This window comes from Podarcis melisellensis (assembly GCF_964234715.1).
Source record: "Podarcis melisellensis genome assembly, chromosome: 3".
In the NCBI taxonomy this organism is placed as follows: Eukaryota; Metazoa; Chordata; class Lepidosauria; order Squamata; family Lacertidae; genus Podarcis; species Podarcis melisellensis.
In genome coordinates this window covers 56,177,358-56,194,594 of record NC_138530.1, presented here as the reverse complement: position 1 = coordinate 56,194,594, position 17,237 = coordinate 56,177,358, and the positions used below count along the sequence as shown (strand labels likewise).

Genomic DNA, 17,237 nt, shown 5'->3' with positions numbered 1-17,237 from the left:
ATCTGTATGGAAGGGCAAGTTGCCATTGATTATTGCTTTATTATGGTTTGATCATGGTCAGGAAGTGTGCTTAATGTAATGCAAATCAGATCAGATGTGATTTAGTTGTTAGAGGATCTGGAGCATTTTTAATAGAGGGGTACTTTTAAAAGATTCCTTTACAGTAAAAGCAGATAGACAGAATTGTTTTTTCTTTCTTTTGCTATATAATTAACATGTCAGAAAATACTCCTGCTTCTTAATTCAGCAGATGCTTAGGAAGGAGATTCAGGACAGACAAAACTATGGTTCTTCACATACAGTGGTGCCCCGCAAGACGAATGCCTCGCTAAACGAAAAACCCGCAAGACGAAAGGGTTTTCCGATTTTTAGCGGCTTCGCAAGACAGATTTCCCTATGGGCTTGCTTCGCAAGACGAAAGCCCATAGGGAAATCTCCGGGGACAGCGGGGAAGCGCAGCGCGCCTTCTCCTCTGTTCCCAGACCTGTCCTAAGGCTTGCGGTGGGAGGTCCGGGAAAAGAGGACAAGGCGCGAAGGGCTTCTCCTCTGTTCCCGGGGCTTGCGGTGGGAGGAGGGTTTTTCCTCCCCACCGCCAACATTCAGAACAGCATTCTGAATGTTGGCGGTGGGGAGGAAAGCCCTCCTCCCACCGCAAGCCTTCAGGACAGGTCTGGGAACAGAGGGGAAGGTGCGCAGCGCTTCTCCTCTGTTCCCGGACCTGTCTTGAAGACTTGCGGTGGGAGGAAGGTTTTCCTTCCCACCGCCAACATTCAGAAGGCTGTTCTGAAGGCTGGCGGTGGGAAGAAAAGCCCTTCTCCCCCGCCAGCCTTCAGAAGAGTTCCCACCTAGGCTGCGGATAGCAGCCTGCTGCCCGGCGCGAGGGGCGCTCTTAAGCAGAGTGCCCCTCACGCGGGGCAGACATTCGCCGCTTGGGGAGCCCTGCAGAGGGGAGGAATTCTCCGCTGTCCCGGGGCGATTTAAAAGCCCCCGGGAAGGCAGGCAGGGGGGACAAAGACTTTTGCCCCCCGCCAGCCTTCAGAAGAGGTCCTGGACCTCTTCTGAATGCCGGCGGGGGGCAAAGGTCTTTGTCCCCCCTGCCTGCCTTCCCGGGAGAGCGGAGAAACGCAGCGCCGCCAGCATTTTAAGATCGCCCCGGGCAGCGGAGAAGTCTCCGCTGTCCCGGGAAGGCAGGCGGGGGGGAAGCAAAGACTTTCGCCCCCCCCCTCCGCCGGCCTTCAGAAGAGGTCGGGGGACAGACTGTCCCCGGACCTGGTCTGAAGGCGGTTTCCATAGGAACGCATTGATTGATTTTCAATGCATTCCTATGGGAAACCGTGCTTCGCAAGACGAAAAACTCGCAAGACGAAAAGACTTGCGGAACGAATTAATTTACTCTTGCGAGGCACCACTGTAATTCATTTATTTAACATTGTGGCACTTTGCCTGTGGAATTCGCTCCCTCTAGCGATACACCAGATAACTTCATTCATTTTGGGAGTTTTTGTTGACAACTTGGTACATACCTGTTTACCTAGGCATTTGTGCTGTCTTGAGATCAAGTGTTGGGCTTATTTCTGCTGCGCAGTGTATTTTTCATCATCATAATTTTATTTGTATGCTGCCTTTCCATAAATGAAACCATGCTCAAGGTCGCTTACAACATAAAAAGATTTATATAATTACAAACAAAGCAAAAGTAAAACACATCAAAAAGTGCACAACCAAACTGAACAATTTCAACATAAATCATAATGCCTAAAAATAAAGATACAAAAATTAACAGCAATAATAGCAACAAACAAACAAACAAATCCCTAAGCAGTACCTCAGCAGCCTCCTGGAGTCAGTCATTCAGGGCCCCTCCCTCCTAGGCCAGGTGGAAAAAAGGCTTGCAAGGCATGGAGCAGGTCTTCCAGGAATCACAACCAAAATTTATTGTTTGTTTTATAAAATTGATAAACTGCTTGATTGTAAGAAACCTCAATGTGGTTTCTAAAAATATAAAGCAAGAAAAGCCTCTTAACTAATGAAAATAGACTATGGTCTCGGCTGCTGGCTTGACTTAGATGCTATTAAAAATACTATTAAATTTTGGAAGTAGAATGTCAGGTTGGGAACATGGTGTGGCTGCCTTTACATTATCAAAATTCTGAAAGCAAAATATTTGTTTTCTGATGTCCACAATTTATTTAAAATTCTTTTGAAGCCCTAGGTTTTTCCAGTATAAAGCTTCCAACCAAATTTTGAAGTGACTTTATTTCACTTCATTATCTCTCTATATAATTATGTTTTGTTAATTTTATGTATAGATACCCTTAAAATAATGGAATCTATTTTTATCATGCATTTTAAAAGGCATACAGTCATACCTTGGTTCTTGAATGGAATCCATTCTGGAAGTCCATTTGACTTCTGAAAATGTACAAAAACCAAGGCGTAGCTTCTGATTGGCTGCAGGAGCTTCTTGCACTCAATCAGAAGCCGCGTCAGACATTAATAATAATAATAATAATAATAATAATAATAATAATAATAATAATAATAATAATAATTTATTATTTATACCCCGCCCATCTGGCTGGGTTTCCCCAGCCACTCTGGGCGGCTCCCAATCAGTGTTAAAAACAGTACAGCATTACATATTAAAAAATTCCCTGAACAGGGCTGCCTTAAGATGTCTTCTGAATGTCAGGTAATTCTTTATCTCTTTGACATCTGATGGGAGGGCGTTCCATTTGGGTTACAAAAAAGTTTGCAAACCGGAACACTCACTTCTGGGTTTGCGGCGTTCGGGAGCCAAAACTTTTGAGTGGATTATATGGAACTGGATTATATGGATTATATGGAACTGGCCGAAATGACTGGCAGAATCCGAGACCTGGGAGAAGAGGCAGTGGAAGAGGACTGGAAAAAATTTAAGGACTATTTACAAAAACATTATAAGTTATGTGAATGTTGAGAATTTGTTAAGTTTTTAGACAACAAGCTTCAGATTTCAAATTTTTGATATTGCTGAATTTAAGTTCTGATGATGAAATGACTAAAGTCTAGGGTAAAGTTTCTATATTGAGGACTGTTGGAATTGTGAACTAACAATATTTCCCCTAAACCTAATATACAATTGAGGAAAGTACAAAACACAGGAAACAAGGTATTAATTTGCTGTAACTTTATTTTATTGAAAAAGATGCAGGGGATGGAAGATGTGGGGAAGTCCAGTAGATCATGAAAAATTGTTTTGTAAAGTAAGATCTCTTTTTTGCTTATAACCTTTTTCCTTTTCTTTCTGTAAAACTGCCTTTGTTGAATAACTGACGATGTATCTGACCTTGGAAAAAAGCAAATAAAAACATTATTATAAAAAAAAAAACAAAACTTTTGAGTTACAAGGCGTTTGGCAACCAAGGTACGACTGTATATAATGTCCACAATCTTGTACAAAATTGAATATGTTTAAGCTCATTAATTTCAATGCATTTGACTTTTAATAATAGTGCAGTGTATTCCTATATGGGTTTACTTGGAACTAAGTCCCATAGCCTTACTCCCAAGTAAGTGTGCCTGGGATTAGAGGAATAGTGATTATTTCTACTTCTTATGCAATTTAAATAGAATTGTGATAACAGAATGCCTAATTATTTATTGCTTTTAAATGTCTCTTACAGTTGGACAAAGAGAAACTTCAAATGTGATTCTAAAAGAAGAGCCAGCTGAAAATATGGAGACCAGGCCAGCAGAATCACCCGATAAATCTAACATAGATGTGGAACAGAAAGATGCAGAAGATGCTGATCAGCAATTGCCATCAGAAGAAGAAAAAGTGGAAGAGCAGGCAGAACCTAGTGAATCTCCATCAGCAAATGATGTTGGATTTAAAAAAGTTTTTAAGTTCGTTGGATTCAAGTTTACCGTCAGAAAGGAAAAGACTGAAAAAGCAGAACCTGTTCAGTTGCTGAATGTGAAAGCAGATGAGACAGAAGTGCTATCGGAAGGAGCTGGAGATTGTAAAGAAATCAGGCTAGATACAGTGGAGGAGGAAACACAAAGTGAGGTGCCCTACCCTGTAGAAAAGACTGAGCAAGAAACTCAGACTGAGCAGACAAAAGAAGAAATTTCTCCTGAAAAGGTAACAGAAGGTCCTGTTGAAGCAGGAAGCAAGGAGACAGAGATTAAAAGTGATGGTAGCAAGTCTCCAGAGTCTCCAACAAGTCCATTAACTAATGAAACAGCATCACCCCTAAGAAAGTTCTTTACCCAGGGTTGGGCTGGGTTTAGGAAAAGGACAAGTTTCAGGAAACCTAAAGAAGAAGAACAGCAAGCCACTGAGAGAGAAATGCAGGAGCAAGAAAAAGGAGTGATAAAAGAGGAAGCCACTCCTACTGAAGAATCAGAAAAAGAAAAACCCATACCAGAAAAAGAGAAGGCAGAAGTGTCTATAGAAGCCAGTGATGCTATAGTAGAAAGAGAAGAAACAAAAATGATAGATGTCTCAACAGAAACGCATAAGGAGGAAGCTGTTGCTGCCTTTGAACAGCCATCACCACAAATGTCTGCTGAAAGTGTGGACATAGAACCCAGTAAAAGCTTGAATAAAATTGACTTGGAGGAGAACTTGGAACCTGCACAAAAATGTCAAATGGCCCTGGAGCATAGCCCTCTTGCATCATCTGAGAAAAAATCTGAACTAGCAGCTCCTTTGGCAACTGAAGTATTTGAAGAAAAAACAGATCAGTCTGCACCAACTTCTCCAATGCCTATAGAAACACCTGAGGAGCATTTTGAAATAGTTGAAGCCATATCTGAACCGAAGGCTCCTCTGGCAACGGAAAATTTTGATGACAGACCCACAGAGATATGCACTGATGTTAGCACTACTGTGGAGAAGAAAGAACCAAAACCAACTGAAAAATCCAAACTTGTTCTTGAACAGTTCGTTGAAACTGATGTTGAGTTTAAAGGACAAGCCACTGATGAACAGCTAAAAGTCAAAGAAAGCTTGGTTGAGCTAGTAAATGAGCCACTCAAGCAAACTGAACCAAGCAGTGGAGATTCAGCAACAATCAAACCTCTAGAAGTCATTACAAATGAAGTTGAATTACTTTCATCTCAAGAAAGAGCCAAGTTACAAGGCAGCCCCCTAAAAAAGCTTTTTACAAGTTCAAGCTTAAAGAAGTTGTCAGCAAAGAAACATAAAGGAAAAAGAGAAGAAGCTAAGCAAGGGGAAGCAGCAGAACAAGCACAGCAGTTGTCTGATTCTGCAGAAAGTCCAGAAGATCCAAGAGCAGAAAGCTCTGCTTCTTCCCCTGAAGAAACAACAGAATCTGTAGGAAAAGTTACAGATGCAGCACAGACCACTGAAACGGAAGATGGTTCTACTTCAGATATGGAGAGGAAAAGAGACATTGTTACACCTTGGGCATCATTTAAAAAAATGGTGACTCCTAAGAAACGGGTCAGGAGACTTTCTGAAAGTGATAAGGAAGAAGAACTTGAGAAGGCAAAAACTGCTACTCTATCTTCAACTGAAAGTGCACCTTGTGAAGAGCAGGATGATATAAAAGAAAATGTTGAGGAACAGAAATTAGAAAAAAGCATAGATGAGCCCAAGAGAAAGGTTGATACTTCTGTATCATGGGAAGCCTTAATTTGTGTAGGTTCATCTAAGAAAAGAACCAGAAAATCATCAACTTCTGATGAAGAGGTAGGACAAAGACTTGCTCAAGAAGGACAGAAAATAGATGAAAATGGGCCCAATAAAGAAACAGCACCAAGCATGACCATTACTAGCTCACAAGAAAGTGATCAAGGACAAGGAGGTTTTTCACCAGAACAAGCTGGAAGCCCATCTGAAGGTGAGGGAGTTTCAACATGGGAGTCCTTTAAAAGACTAGTAACCCCAAGAAGAAAATCTAAAACAAAAATGGAAGAGAGAAATGAAGAATCTTCCACAGCTCAAAGTTTAGAACATTATACTTCAGATGGAGAGTCTGGAAAAGAAGAATCATGGGTTTCATTTAAAAAACTAATGCCTGGTCGTAGGAAGAAGAAGTCGGATGGAATACCAGAACATGCTCCTGTTCAGGAAGCTGGAGAAGAAATGACTGAAATCCATGAGGACGACTCTGATGTTCCAGCCGTTGTTCCTTTATCAGAGTATGATGCTGCTGAACAAGAGAAGTTTGAAGCTCAAAAGGCAAAACAAGATGATTTAACTAAGAAAACTTCAGACCAGTCAGAAAGTACTTTGATTATTGAGCAGTCCAATGAAGGACTAGTTCATGCAGTTACTGTCACAATGGTAGAAGGAGAGAGAGCAGTTACAAGTATTGAAGAAAGATCACCATCTTGGATATCGGCTGCTGTGACAGAGTCCATTGAACATGCAAAGGAAGATGAAGAGAAACATATTGATCAGATCTCTGAAACTGGAATTGTGGAAGAAATGGTGGTGGTTACTAAAGTCATGCCAGAAATTCAAAAGGAGTTTAGCGGTGACACTCTAACCTCAGAAGCAATCACAGCTAGAGAAGAAACTTCAGGTGTTGAAGAAACAGCTGAAGTATCCTGTGCTGAAGAGACAACGGAAATGGTTTCAGCAGTTTCAAGGCTAACTGAGTCCCCTGATACAACAGAAATAGTAACACCTGTGCAGGAGGTAGAGGAAAGCCAGCAAAACCTAGAAGAACTAAATAAACAAACACAGGAAATTCTGCAAGAAGTTGCTGAAAGAGTTAAATTGTCCAGCGAAGCACAGGAAACAATTCTGCCTGAGAAAATAGAGAAAACAGGGCAAGAAACTACTATCATATTTCAAGAGGCAGAACCACCCTCAAAGGAAGAACCAGAGAAGACAGATATCCAAGTAAGTGAAAGTAGTGAAAGTCAAGATGAAGCTAAAGAAAGTAGTCCGAAGGAAGCGTTGGAGAAGAGTAATGACATTTGTGTAGAGGTGAAGAAAAGCTCGAAAGAAACTGTGAGCTTGGAAAAGACTGATGAGAGTCATGATTCAAAGTTTGAACAAGAAATTGTTCAAGAAATCATTGAAAAACAGACTGCTGAAGAGGAAGGATTTGTCATTATCACAGTAACCCCTGAAGAAGGGCCAGAAGTAAATGTTGTTGGCATGGCAAAGGAAGCCAAAACAAATTTAAAAAATGCAGTTGAAGGTGGGATTACAGATACTGGTCGAGCAGTTGATGAATTGGCAAAAATATCACATGAAGAGAAGCCTCAGTTCTCCCAGAAATTTGAACAAGTGGTGAACACCATACCTGACTTGGAAGCTAAATTAGTAACTGCTGCAGATGAAGTAAAAGCCCCTGTGCAAAAAGAAATAAAAGAAGCTGAGCCTCCCTGTGCTGAAGTTTTTGTGCTTGAGGCACCCATCCAGAGCAAGATAACTGAAGTGCCAGTGCAGAATGCAGTAACTGAAGTCAGTGACTTAGGTATGGCCAAACATGCCACACTTGGAAGCACAGAGAATGTTGTAGTTGAGGCCTGCATCCAGAACAAAGACACAGAGGTTTCTGTGGTAACTGAGACCCACGAACAGAAGGTGGAACCCAAGGGCCAAATGCAGAAATCAGAAACCAATATTTCTATGGTAAATGAGAAACTTGAACCTCTCCATGCTGAGACTGTAGAAAAAGACTTGCCCACAAGAAAGGTGGAAGTGGATGTCCACAAGCAGAATGCAGAGACTGAGACCCATAAGCAGAGTGTAGAAACAGATGGCCATGTCAAAGAGGTGGAAATGAAATTCCTCGAAGAGAGGGTAGAAGCAGAGAAGGCAGAATTAAAGGAGGACTTGGAGCTTCCCACAAAGGCAGAAGCAGTGCCCCCCTCAGAAAAAGAAGTGGAGGAACATATAAAAGAGACAGAAGCACAGATCTCTACAGAAAAGGCACATGCAAAGTTGGAGGCAGATGCCTGCACAGAGAAAGTAGAGGTGAAGGCAGATGTAGAAAAGGTGGAAGTTGAGATTTCCAAAACACAGATGGAAGTGCAGACCTCCACGGACAAGGGGGAATCAGAGGCTCCCTCAGAGATTATGAAAGTGGAGGACCCTATAGAAAAGACAAAAGCTGCAGCAGAAGAATCAAATGCATCTGTTTGTGTGGAGGCCATCACAGTGAAGCCAGATGTGAAGGTGGAAGCAGAGGTGCCTGCAGAGAAGGCAGAAACAGTGGCCTCGTCAGATCAGCCAGATGAAAAGCTAGATATGAAAACTCCTGCAGAGAAGGTGGATATAGGGTCTGCTGTAGAGATTGCCAAGGAAAAGAGTCAAGTGGAGGTTCCTGCAAAGAAGTTGGGTGCAGAGGACTCCGCAAAGAAGGCAAAAGTGGCATCCTCTGTAGAAAAAGCCGAAGGTGAAGAGAAAACAGAAGCCCCCATAGAGAAGGCAGCCATGAAGGCTGGTGTGGAGGTCTTTGCAGAGAAGGAGGATGCAAAAGTGGAAGTGAAATTTCCTTCTGAGAAAGTGCATAAGGAGGTCTTTTCAGAACAGTCAGAAGAAATTATGGAAGCAGAAACCACTGCCACCAAACAGCCAGAAGTAAAAGAGATCCTGAAGAATGTGGAGAATGAGGTCAGTTTCAACTCTGAGGTTGAAGATACTTCAGATTCCCTAGCAACATCCGTTGAGATAATTTATGATAAAGCCCCTGTAATTAGTGACAAGACTGAAGCTCCTGAGCAGAGAGAAACGCAAGATGTTTCCCTTTCCTTAGAATCAAAATGTTTTGATGCAGTTGTTACTGAGGAGCTTTCAAAGAACGAAGTAAAAGATGACTCTCCCCTAGTAAAAACATCAACAGAGCAAGCTGATCAAAATGTAGTGGATGTCATCCAGAAGGATGTAGCTGATGCCAGCCATACCTTGAAATTGGAAGGCACAGAAGGAATTGCGGTTGACGTTCCAGAAAGGAATGAACTGAAGGATGTCACACTTGTAACTACAACTGAAGGATCTGTGCAGAATGAAAAGGAAGATGCACTTACTGTGGAATCAAAGCACACTGAGGCTGAGTTAACAGAGGACAGCACTGTGAAAAGTGAGGCAACTGTGGATTCTTTGAAAAAAGAGGTCGAAAACATAGAGCTAACAACTGAAGCGAAATTCTCAGGAATTGTAGCAACTGAAGCAGTAAAGACCAAAGTTGGAGACACCCTCATCTCGGACTCTGGTGCTTTATCAGATGTCTTCTCAGAAAAGAAAGGAGATAGTTCTGTCACAGAAGGTAGTGAAGCAGGTATAAATGGTGTTTGTGTACAGAGTGAAGTGTGCCCTCGTAAATTGCCCCTGGAAACAGTCCTTCCACTTTCACAATCTGCCACAATTTCAGATAGCTCTGAGAGAAGGCAAGCATTGTCGGAGAAGGTGCTAGTAACAGAAACAGAAAAATCAACAGGGAAAATTGAACTTGCGGATACTGATGCAGTTTGTGCAGCTCCAGTGCAGCAAGAAATGTTCACTGAGCAGCAGGAGGTTATCACCACTGACATTCCTGAAGTACAAAGTCACGGAGTTCATAAATCCTCTGTAACAGTAACAGCTGCAACAGTCGAAGAACAAGTTATTGCAGAGAATGTCACAGTTACGGAAACATTAACTGAAAACCTGCAGTCTCTCCTAGAGGAGCCAAAAGAAACCACATTCAAAACAGTTCAGCAGGTGAGCTTTGTTCAACCAGGACTTGGGGCTCTAGGTCCTGATAAGGATACAGTGTCATGGTCTGGGAAAGCAAATTCAGTGGTAGAGGAGGCAGTTTTAGCAGCAGTAACATGCACCAAAGATGATTTGATCCAGAAGTCTGTATTGAATTCCAGCCCAGAAATGAAGCTTCAGAGATTAGAATCAAGTCAAGAAGGTGAAAAAAAGACACCTCCAGAAAGAAGCCCCTCTTTAACTCATATAGAATTTCAAAAAGATGTGGTTCAATCGGTGACTATAGAGTCACAGAGTACAAAAATTGTGCTGAAAATCATCCAGAATGCTGTTGATACATTGGAGCAAACAGAAGAGTTGCCATCTGTGTCAAAGCAGCAGAGTGAGCCATTTCTACAGGGTGTACATAAATCTGAAATTCAGGAAAGTTTGCAGACTGGTCAGATTCTTCCTGTAAAAGGCAAAGGAGAGAAAAATCTAGAGATCCAACCATCAAATATAATTTTAACTCAGTCCGCAGAGAATCAAGAGGCCTTCACAGTGGCAGAAGAAATGCCTTTTGCTTCTGATAAATCTGAAGATGCTAAAGTGAAACTGATGTTGCAGCCAGATGAACGATCAGGCACTGTGACAACACTAGCACAAGACCCTGAATCTCTGAATGAAATTGTGAAAGAAATTAAGCAAGAGACAGATTTCCAGAAAAAGAATGGTGAACCAAAGCTGCATTCTGCAGGGGATACAGCCACTCCAACAGAGATTCAGAGACCAGCAGTAGAAGATACTGCCTCAGGAGATCTACCCAAAGAGTCACTTGAAGTGGCCCAAGCAAGGCTGACTGATGTAGAAGCTGGGCAGACTGTTCAGATCCAACAGCAGTTTATAGAACAACAAACACCTATGAAAAACAAAGATGACCAGAGCCAATCAACAGGATTCGTGGAGACATACACAGAGAAAGATGTAAATAATCAAGACTACACCATCAGTGAGAGTCCACAGCTAAGCTTAGAGCTCACTGAATCCTGAGGTTTAATGTAAGTACTATTTAAATTCAGAATAATTAACTATTTTCAGTGGCTTTTTAAGCTAGATAATTGAGCTAAATAACTTGCTATCAGAACTACAAATTATGGTCATATATTTCATTGTCAAATGACTTAGAACAGGTTTTCAGTTTCTTGTTTGAGAGACTGTACTTAGTATTTTTTTTAGAAATATCTCTAAGCCGTCTTTTGCATTCAATTGAACTTCAGAATTTAACTTTGTTCCAGCAGTTAACAAGTTTCCCTAATATGCAGGCAAATATGGGACAAAGTTTGACTCCTTGTGCATATGCTTGCCTTCACACGGCCTGGTTAGCGCCTAATGGCACGATGGGAGCTGGGCTGGGAAAGGTGCAAAACAACTGGTTTTCTAAATGTGCACCAGCATGCTGGCTTGCTTGTACTAACCCATTCTTTTTGCCTAGAACTATGTGTGAGCCTGTGAAGATCCATTATTTTGCCATCACTTTCAAAGGATGTTCTTTAAAAGAACAGTGAAACCTAGAGGAGGAGGCCTTCACACAACTTAAAGCCATATACATCTGTGGCTGAATAGGAAATGTTCATTTCTGTAATTACAACAGATGGCTTTATGGCATTGTCCTAGTCTGTTGCCCCCCTGAATGATGCAGCAGGTTAACAGGATATATTCAGAGCAATTTGACTCTCTTACCCCTTTATTAAGGTGGTCTGAAACTCTTCTTACCATAAGGTTCCTGTGAGGCTTAACTGTACCGTTTTAATCGCTACCCAAACTTTTTTTAAATACACTTTTCCCTCTCCCTCTGGATATATCCAGTGACCAGCACCATGTAGTTGCTCCACTCACAATGCTGTTTTAGCTGTCCCCACCTTAAATCTTATCTGCTGTGGCTGGGCTTGTATTTGCTGCTGTGTGTGCTTGCCTCTCCTCCGCCATCCCACCATCCCACACATTGCCTTGTACGCAGGTGGGAGCTGAGTCAGCATCTTCAGGCTGTTCCTGCAGCCAAACCACGTCCTCTCTGGCACAATAATCAGATCCAGTGAGATAGCAGCTAAACCTGTTGGCTGCCTCCCAATAGGTTTCTTAATGTAAAAAGAGGAGTCAACCGCATATTCCTCAGCTGTGCTTAGAGCATACCTATCACAGGCAAACTATCGGACAAATCAAAACACCGATTAAAGCTAATCACTGCTTGCCTGCTTCTTTTGCTTACCGACTACTGCAGGGAAGATGAACCTGTGGTTGTCCAGATGTTATTGGAGTTCAGTTCCTTCAGTTTCAGCCAGCATGGTGAAATACCAAGTAAGGGTTGTACAGTGGTCCGACATTTGGATGGTCACAGGTTCCCCACCGTTGCACCGCTGCATTCTCCTTTTCTTCTGGCAAGGGAAAGTTAACAATTCAGCCTTATACAGGCTTCCTCAAACTCGGCCCTCCAGGTGTTTTTGGCCTACAACTCCCATGATCCCTAGCTAGCAGGACCAGTAGTCAGGGATGATGGGGATTGTAGTCTCAAAACATCTGGAGGGCCGAGTTTGAGGAAGTCTGGCCTTATAGCGGGGTGCTGGAGGCAGGAATAAATTACAGTGGTACCTTGGGTTAAGTACTTAATTCATTCCGGAGGTCCGTTCTTAACCTGAAACTGTTCTTAACCTGAAGCACCACTTTAGCTAATGGGGCCTCCAGCTGCCGCCGCGCTGCCGGAGCACGATTTCTGTTCTCATCCTGAAGCAAAGTTCTTAACCCGAGGTACTATTTCTGGGTTAGCGGAGTCTATAACCTGAAGCGTCTGTAACCCGATGTACCATTGTACGCTGCTTACGTCATGAGATTTTGCTAACTTTTCCAAGCTGAAAAACACACCATTAGCCCCTTTTTAATGCTACCTTAGGTTGGCAAACGGTTAGTCTGTCCTGCCTTTAAGGGCTTATGACTGAGTCATCTCCAGCCTGGGCAGTTTCCCACATAGTGCCACTGTTGCCAGCCGCTGCATAGCAGCATCATGCTTAACTACTGACTGCTTCCATTGATGTGGCATCTAGATTTGGTTCATGATGTGCATAGAAAAAGTCCATTATAATATGATGGTACTGCCATCACTCTGCATAAAAGGCTCGGGCTGCAAGATTTTGTTGATTTTTCTTTACTTTTGTTTCCACAGTTCTGGAAAAGTGTCTTTATATTTGGAGGGACCAGTTCCTGAAGCAGCAGCAGAAGATAATGGATTCTGTTTAATTGGGTTGAAGGTCACTGATTTGGAACAGAGAACAGATGTCTGATGTCATTCTGAGAAATATAGCTGACAATCCTGAGATACCATCAGGAGCTTGAACCGTCATCTTTTACTATTGATTGTCAACACTTGCTCTTCACAATATTCTTTTATATTTTTTTGCTGATGAGTTGGAGTGGGGGGCAGAAAGTGTTAACTTTTGCTGCAATGACATCCATACCTTAACCTGGGAAGGAAGTTGGCATCTTTTAAGCTCCCCATTTTATCAGTGCTTCCAAAACTGGATTGTAATTCTTTGTGTATTTATGTGTATATCTTCAAGCAAAATCCGATTTTAATGTATATTTCCTCCTCTTTATATGTGGAAAGAAAAAGAAAAAGAAAGAAAGAAAGAGAACGAAAGAAAATGATCTCACTTGTCTCACCCGGTAAAGAAACAAAATATGTGACCAATAGGGAAGAATTGTGAGTGAGCTACAGTTGGCCACAGATAGATCAGAATACATTTGCATTGGCTTTCCATGGTGTAGAATGGTGTGAGAACCATGTTCAATGTTGTATTGGGTCTTGATTTGGTACAAGTCATACTCAAAAGGCATAGTTTTGCTTTGGAATAGTTGTGTTACTGGTTTACTAAACAGGACTTTATTTTCCATCACCTTTTATAAGCATAGCACTATGGCATTGTGTATTGAAAATATGTCAGTTACATTCAAATGGAGAGTTAGGTGTACTTAAAAAGAAAGATTTCAGTGTACTTAAGCCTCCCAAAGTCTGCACTGACTTTCACATTTATCGGAGTACAGTTTAATTCTAAGGGAAAGTGGAAAGTCTTTAGAAGCCAGACAAATAAATAGCCCCATCAATGTTTCCTCAGCCTTCCCTTAGTCCATTTAAGAAATTCTCATACCATCATAACTTTAGGCAAATGCTGAACTGGTTTGAAGCTATCAAGAAAAATAAAGATGGTTCAATTTTTAGCATAACATTTAATGCTCTCCTGTTTTTGGAACATCCATGTCATGAAGCAAGACAATTTATTTTCAAAAAGTTTTTGATGAGTAAAGGATTATGTTTGCTCTATATGTGTGTCCCCTCAGTAGGAAAGTATATTTCATTATGCTTGTGTACATTTAGAAAACTCTGATTTCTGAAAAGTGATTTAAACAAAAATTTGGCTTATACTGAGCTTTGTGCTCTTAATTAATAATTTTAAAAGCCCCACAATTTAGGAAACATTGAGCAGGAGTCACTCTTCTGTTTCGTTAATGGAGAATTGCAGAGTTTAGTACTGGTCAGTATAGGTTGTGCATAAAACTGGGCAGGCTTGAAATGCTAAATAATTGAAAGATAATTAAAATATTCAAAGCATCTAGTGTTTGATCTTCTAGACACCAAACATGTCTAGAAAGTCGAGTTATATTGCACTTTGTAGCCTTCGTACCTGTCTCAGCTGTGTCTTGCATGGCTCAGCAGCTTCATTGTCCTACATGTATAGTAATTTATTTGAAAATTATCTAAGTGAGCCAAATAAGACCTTTGGGGAGCTGCACAATGAGTAAAGAAAGAAAAATGTCACTGGTCTAATAGTACCATCTAGTGGTTGCTGTATGCATAATGTAGCTTAGAAATACTTTTAGCTAACAATACTGCCTTTCTTCAAATAGAATATGGAAAGTTGTGAGTTTTTTAAAATTCATCTAACTTACCTGGAACAGCTCTGCTAATAAAATGCAAAATAATAATATGCAATGTTCTCAGTGTATTGGCAAAATTTGCAGTTCTGCGATGAAGTAGCCGATTTATGAAAATTAAAAATGAAACAATGCTTTTTATAAACCCTCTTAAAAGGTATAAAGACAACAGGGTTTCTTTGAACATCAGAAAAGTGAAACACTAATACATCAGTTCGTTTCAAAATATAACTGAAATAATTTTAAATAGCTAGGTGGATAAGAAAGGTGAGTCGCCATTCTTTAAACATGTACGGTATCTACAGCCGTTCTTTCAGTTTCAGTTACTACCTTCGTTGACGAAGATCCACTGGTGTCACAGTGCAAGAAATAACATCATCATTTTGGTATAATCATTGAACCCTTTTGGATTACAGAGTTGCCAAACTGGCAGCCTGGATGATTGTTTAGCTTTCAAATTAGCCCATGAGTTGGGCCAGGAAGTACTGAATAGTAAATTGCGGTGGGTGGGTTCTCCCATCTTTTTACTGGCAGCTATTGAGCAGTGCTGCCAGAACAGATGGCAGCTGCTTGCTAGTAAGCCTCCTCCATCTCTGTCTCTTGATTGCAGCTAGTACACACAGTGTAACAGTGGCAAGGTATTCTCTCTCAACCCACCTCCCTAGGCCCATCAACTGAAGACTCTCCATGTATCTGCTAACTTTTCTCCAAAATGATGGCCTCCCCCCCACCACACAATTATACCACTTTTGTGAGCAGTTTGCTTGTTCAGTTTGGATCAAGTTTGGGATCAATGTGTCTTACATTTGTAAGACATGGTAGGAGAGAATAATCAAAACCAGTAACCCTTTCACTCCTAGTGAGTGCTAGTCCATGAAGCCTCTTTACTAAGCAAAACAGTGAGCTGGTGAATAGCACCGCAGAAATCTGTCTCCCTGAAAAGTAGATGGTGTATGTATGTACACAAGTTAGCACGTGCCTCCTTCTGGACTTAGTGTGATAAAATATGAACTTCTTGATATGAATGAATTTGTAAGAAAGTTTAGTTTATTCAGTGCAAAATGGAAACTTTAAAAAGTATTGAAGGTTAACGCTCAATGGCCTCCAAGAAGAAAAAAAAAGAAATACAGGTAGCCGCTTGTTTGTGGATCAGTTAGATGTATTCCATGTGTGTGTCTACAATGTGTACAAATGTGTAAAACATTCAGTAACATGGTGTGTTCCAAAATTATTTGGGGGAATCTTTGGTTCTCCCCCACCTTAGTGGCAGCTTCCCCAGTTAGAGTATGAATTAGAAAGTTTGTTCTGATTGCCAAATGCTATTTTGATCACTTTCATTGTGTGCTTTACAACAAGTCTGTCAAAGTCATTGTCCCTGAACTTCACATGGCCTACCAGTCATGGGTTTAGTAGATGCTTGATGAACCTTTCATAGCTGAAGGGGACCTTGAAAGAAGTTTATCTCACACCCGGCAGGCCATAAAACAGGGCCTGTGAATTTCACAGCCCTGTTTTACAGTGCTAAGCAAATGGAAAACCCGCTGTGAAATGTAACGTGTGTATGGAAAGCCATTTTGCAGTAGCTGCAACAAGCTAAATAATAATAATAAAACAGTGGCATGGCCTATGTTATCCTGGTTCTAATCTTTATAGCTCTGAGGCTGTTAATAAATATGTAAAGTTATCTAAACATTTAAATAAAACCTAGTAATCACAATGTAAATTACCTGGCTAGAAGTTGGGGAACAAGCGCTTAGTTCTTGCTTGGTTTTTTTAAAAAAAAATACTGATCTAGGGCCTTTCTAAGCAATGCAAAGAACACAAATCACATTACCAATATTTCTGCTTTTAACTGACCCGTCTCCAAAAACCAAAAGCACCAATAGATTTTTCCCATGGTGCAGGGAGCATGTCTCCATACACAGATACTGCTTTGTTACAGTGTATTGCTTTTGGCCTCAGAAATACTCAAGACGAGGCTGCAAACTTTTAGCTTGTGCCACAACTCCAAGCTTTTGCAGTTTCTTCTTAATCCAATGTATTGGATTAACCGATACTTTGATTTTATATGTTGTTTTTAAGGTAGATTTTCATGGACTAAATAAAATACAAACACAATTCATGCTCACTGTGTCCTTTGTCATTCTTATAATTGCTGTTCTTTGTAGTCTCTTTGTCATCATACTGATGGGATTTGTACCTGAGAAGAACAACTTTGAGAACTTCTAGCCAGGAAACTAGCATTCATCTTTCCTGAAAGCTGAGGGGCCCATGAAATAACACCATTACTCCATTGATCCCAAGAAATGGTGGAATGCACCAACTGGGTAAGGGAAAATCAGGCTTTGGCTTGTGACAAGGACCACTTGCAGAAGCATTTTCAGGTGCACATAAAGCTATGGGATTCCCTACTGCTTTAAATGCCAAATTGCAGCCTGGGCATCTCGGAAATACCAAAACCTTTTGGTTTAAGACTAAATTGTGGTTGTAGGGTTTTAGTATCACTTGCTTTTTGCAATCCTAAACAGTTACTCTGAAATTCTCAGTGGAACATGCTTTTATGTACATATATTTAGGGTCAGGTGATTATCTGCATTTTTATTACATAGAA

General features: G+C 41.1%; 1 protein-coding gene across 3 annotated transcripts in view; it reads left to right on the top strand.

The window, feature by feature from the left end:
- AKAP12 (A-kinase anchoring protein 12) overlaps positions 1–10,736 on the top strand; it is a 57,462-nt gene extending 46,726 nt beyond the window's left edge. The window contains exons 3-4 of one of the 3 annotated variants that reach the window (XM_081905111.1): positions 3,666–8,591; positions 8,622–10,722. In XM_081905111.1, coding sequence (XP_081761237.1) covers positions 3,666–8,591; positions 8,622–10,696 — 7,001 coding nt within the window. In that variant the 3' untranslated portion in view covers positions 10,697–10,722. Of the gene's footprint in view, positions 1–3,665 lie in introns of all 3 variants that reach the window. The other 2 variants (XM_081905112.1, XM_081905110.1) reach the window with 2 other exon arrangements.
- The last annotated feature ends 6,501 nt before the right edge of the window (positions 10,737–17,237 follow it).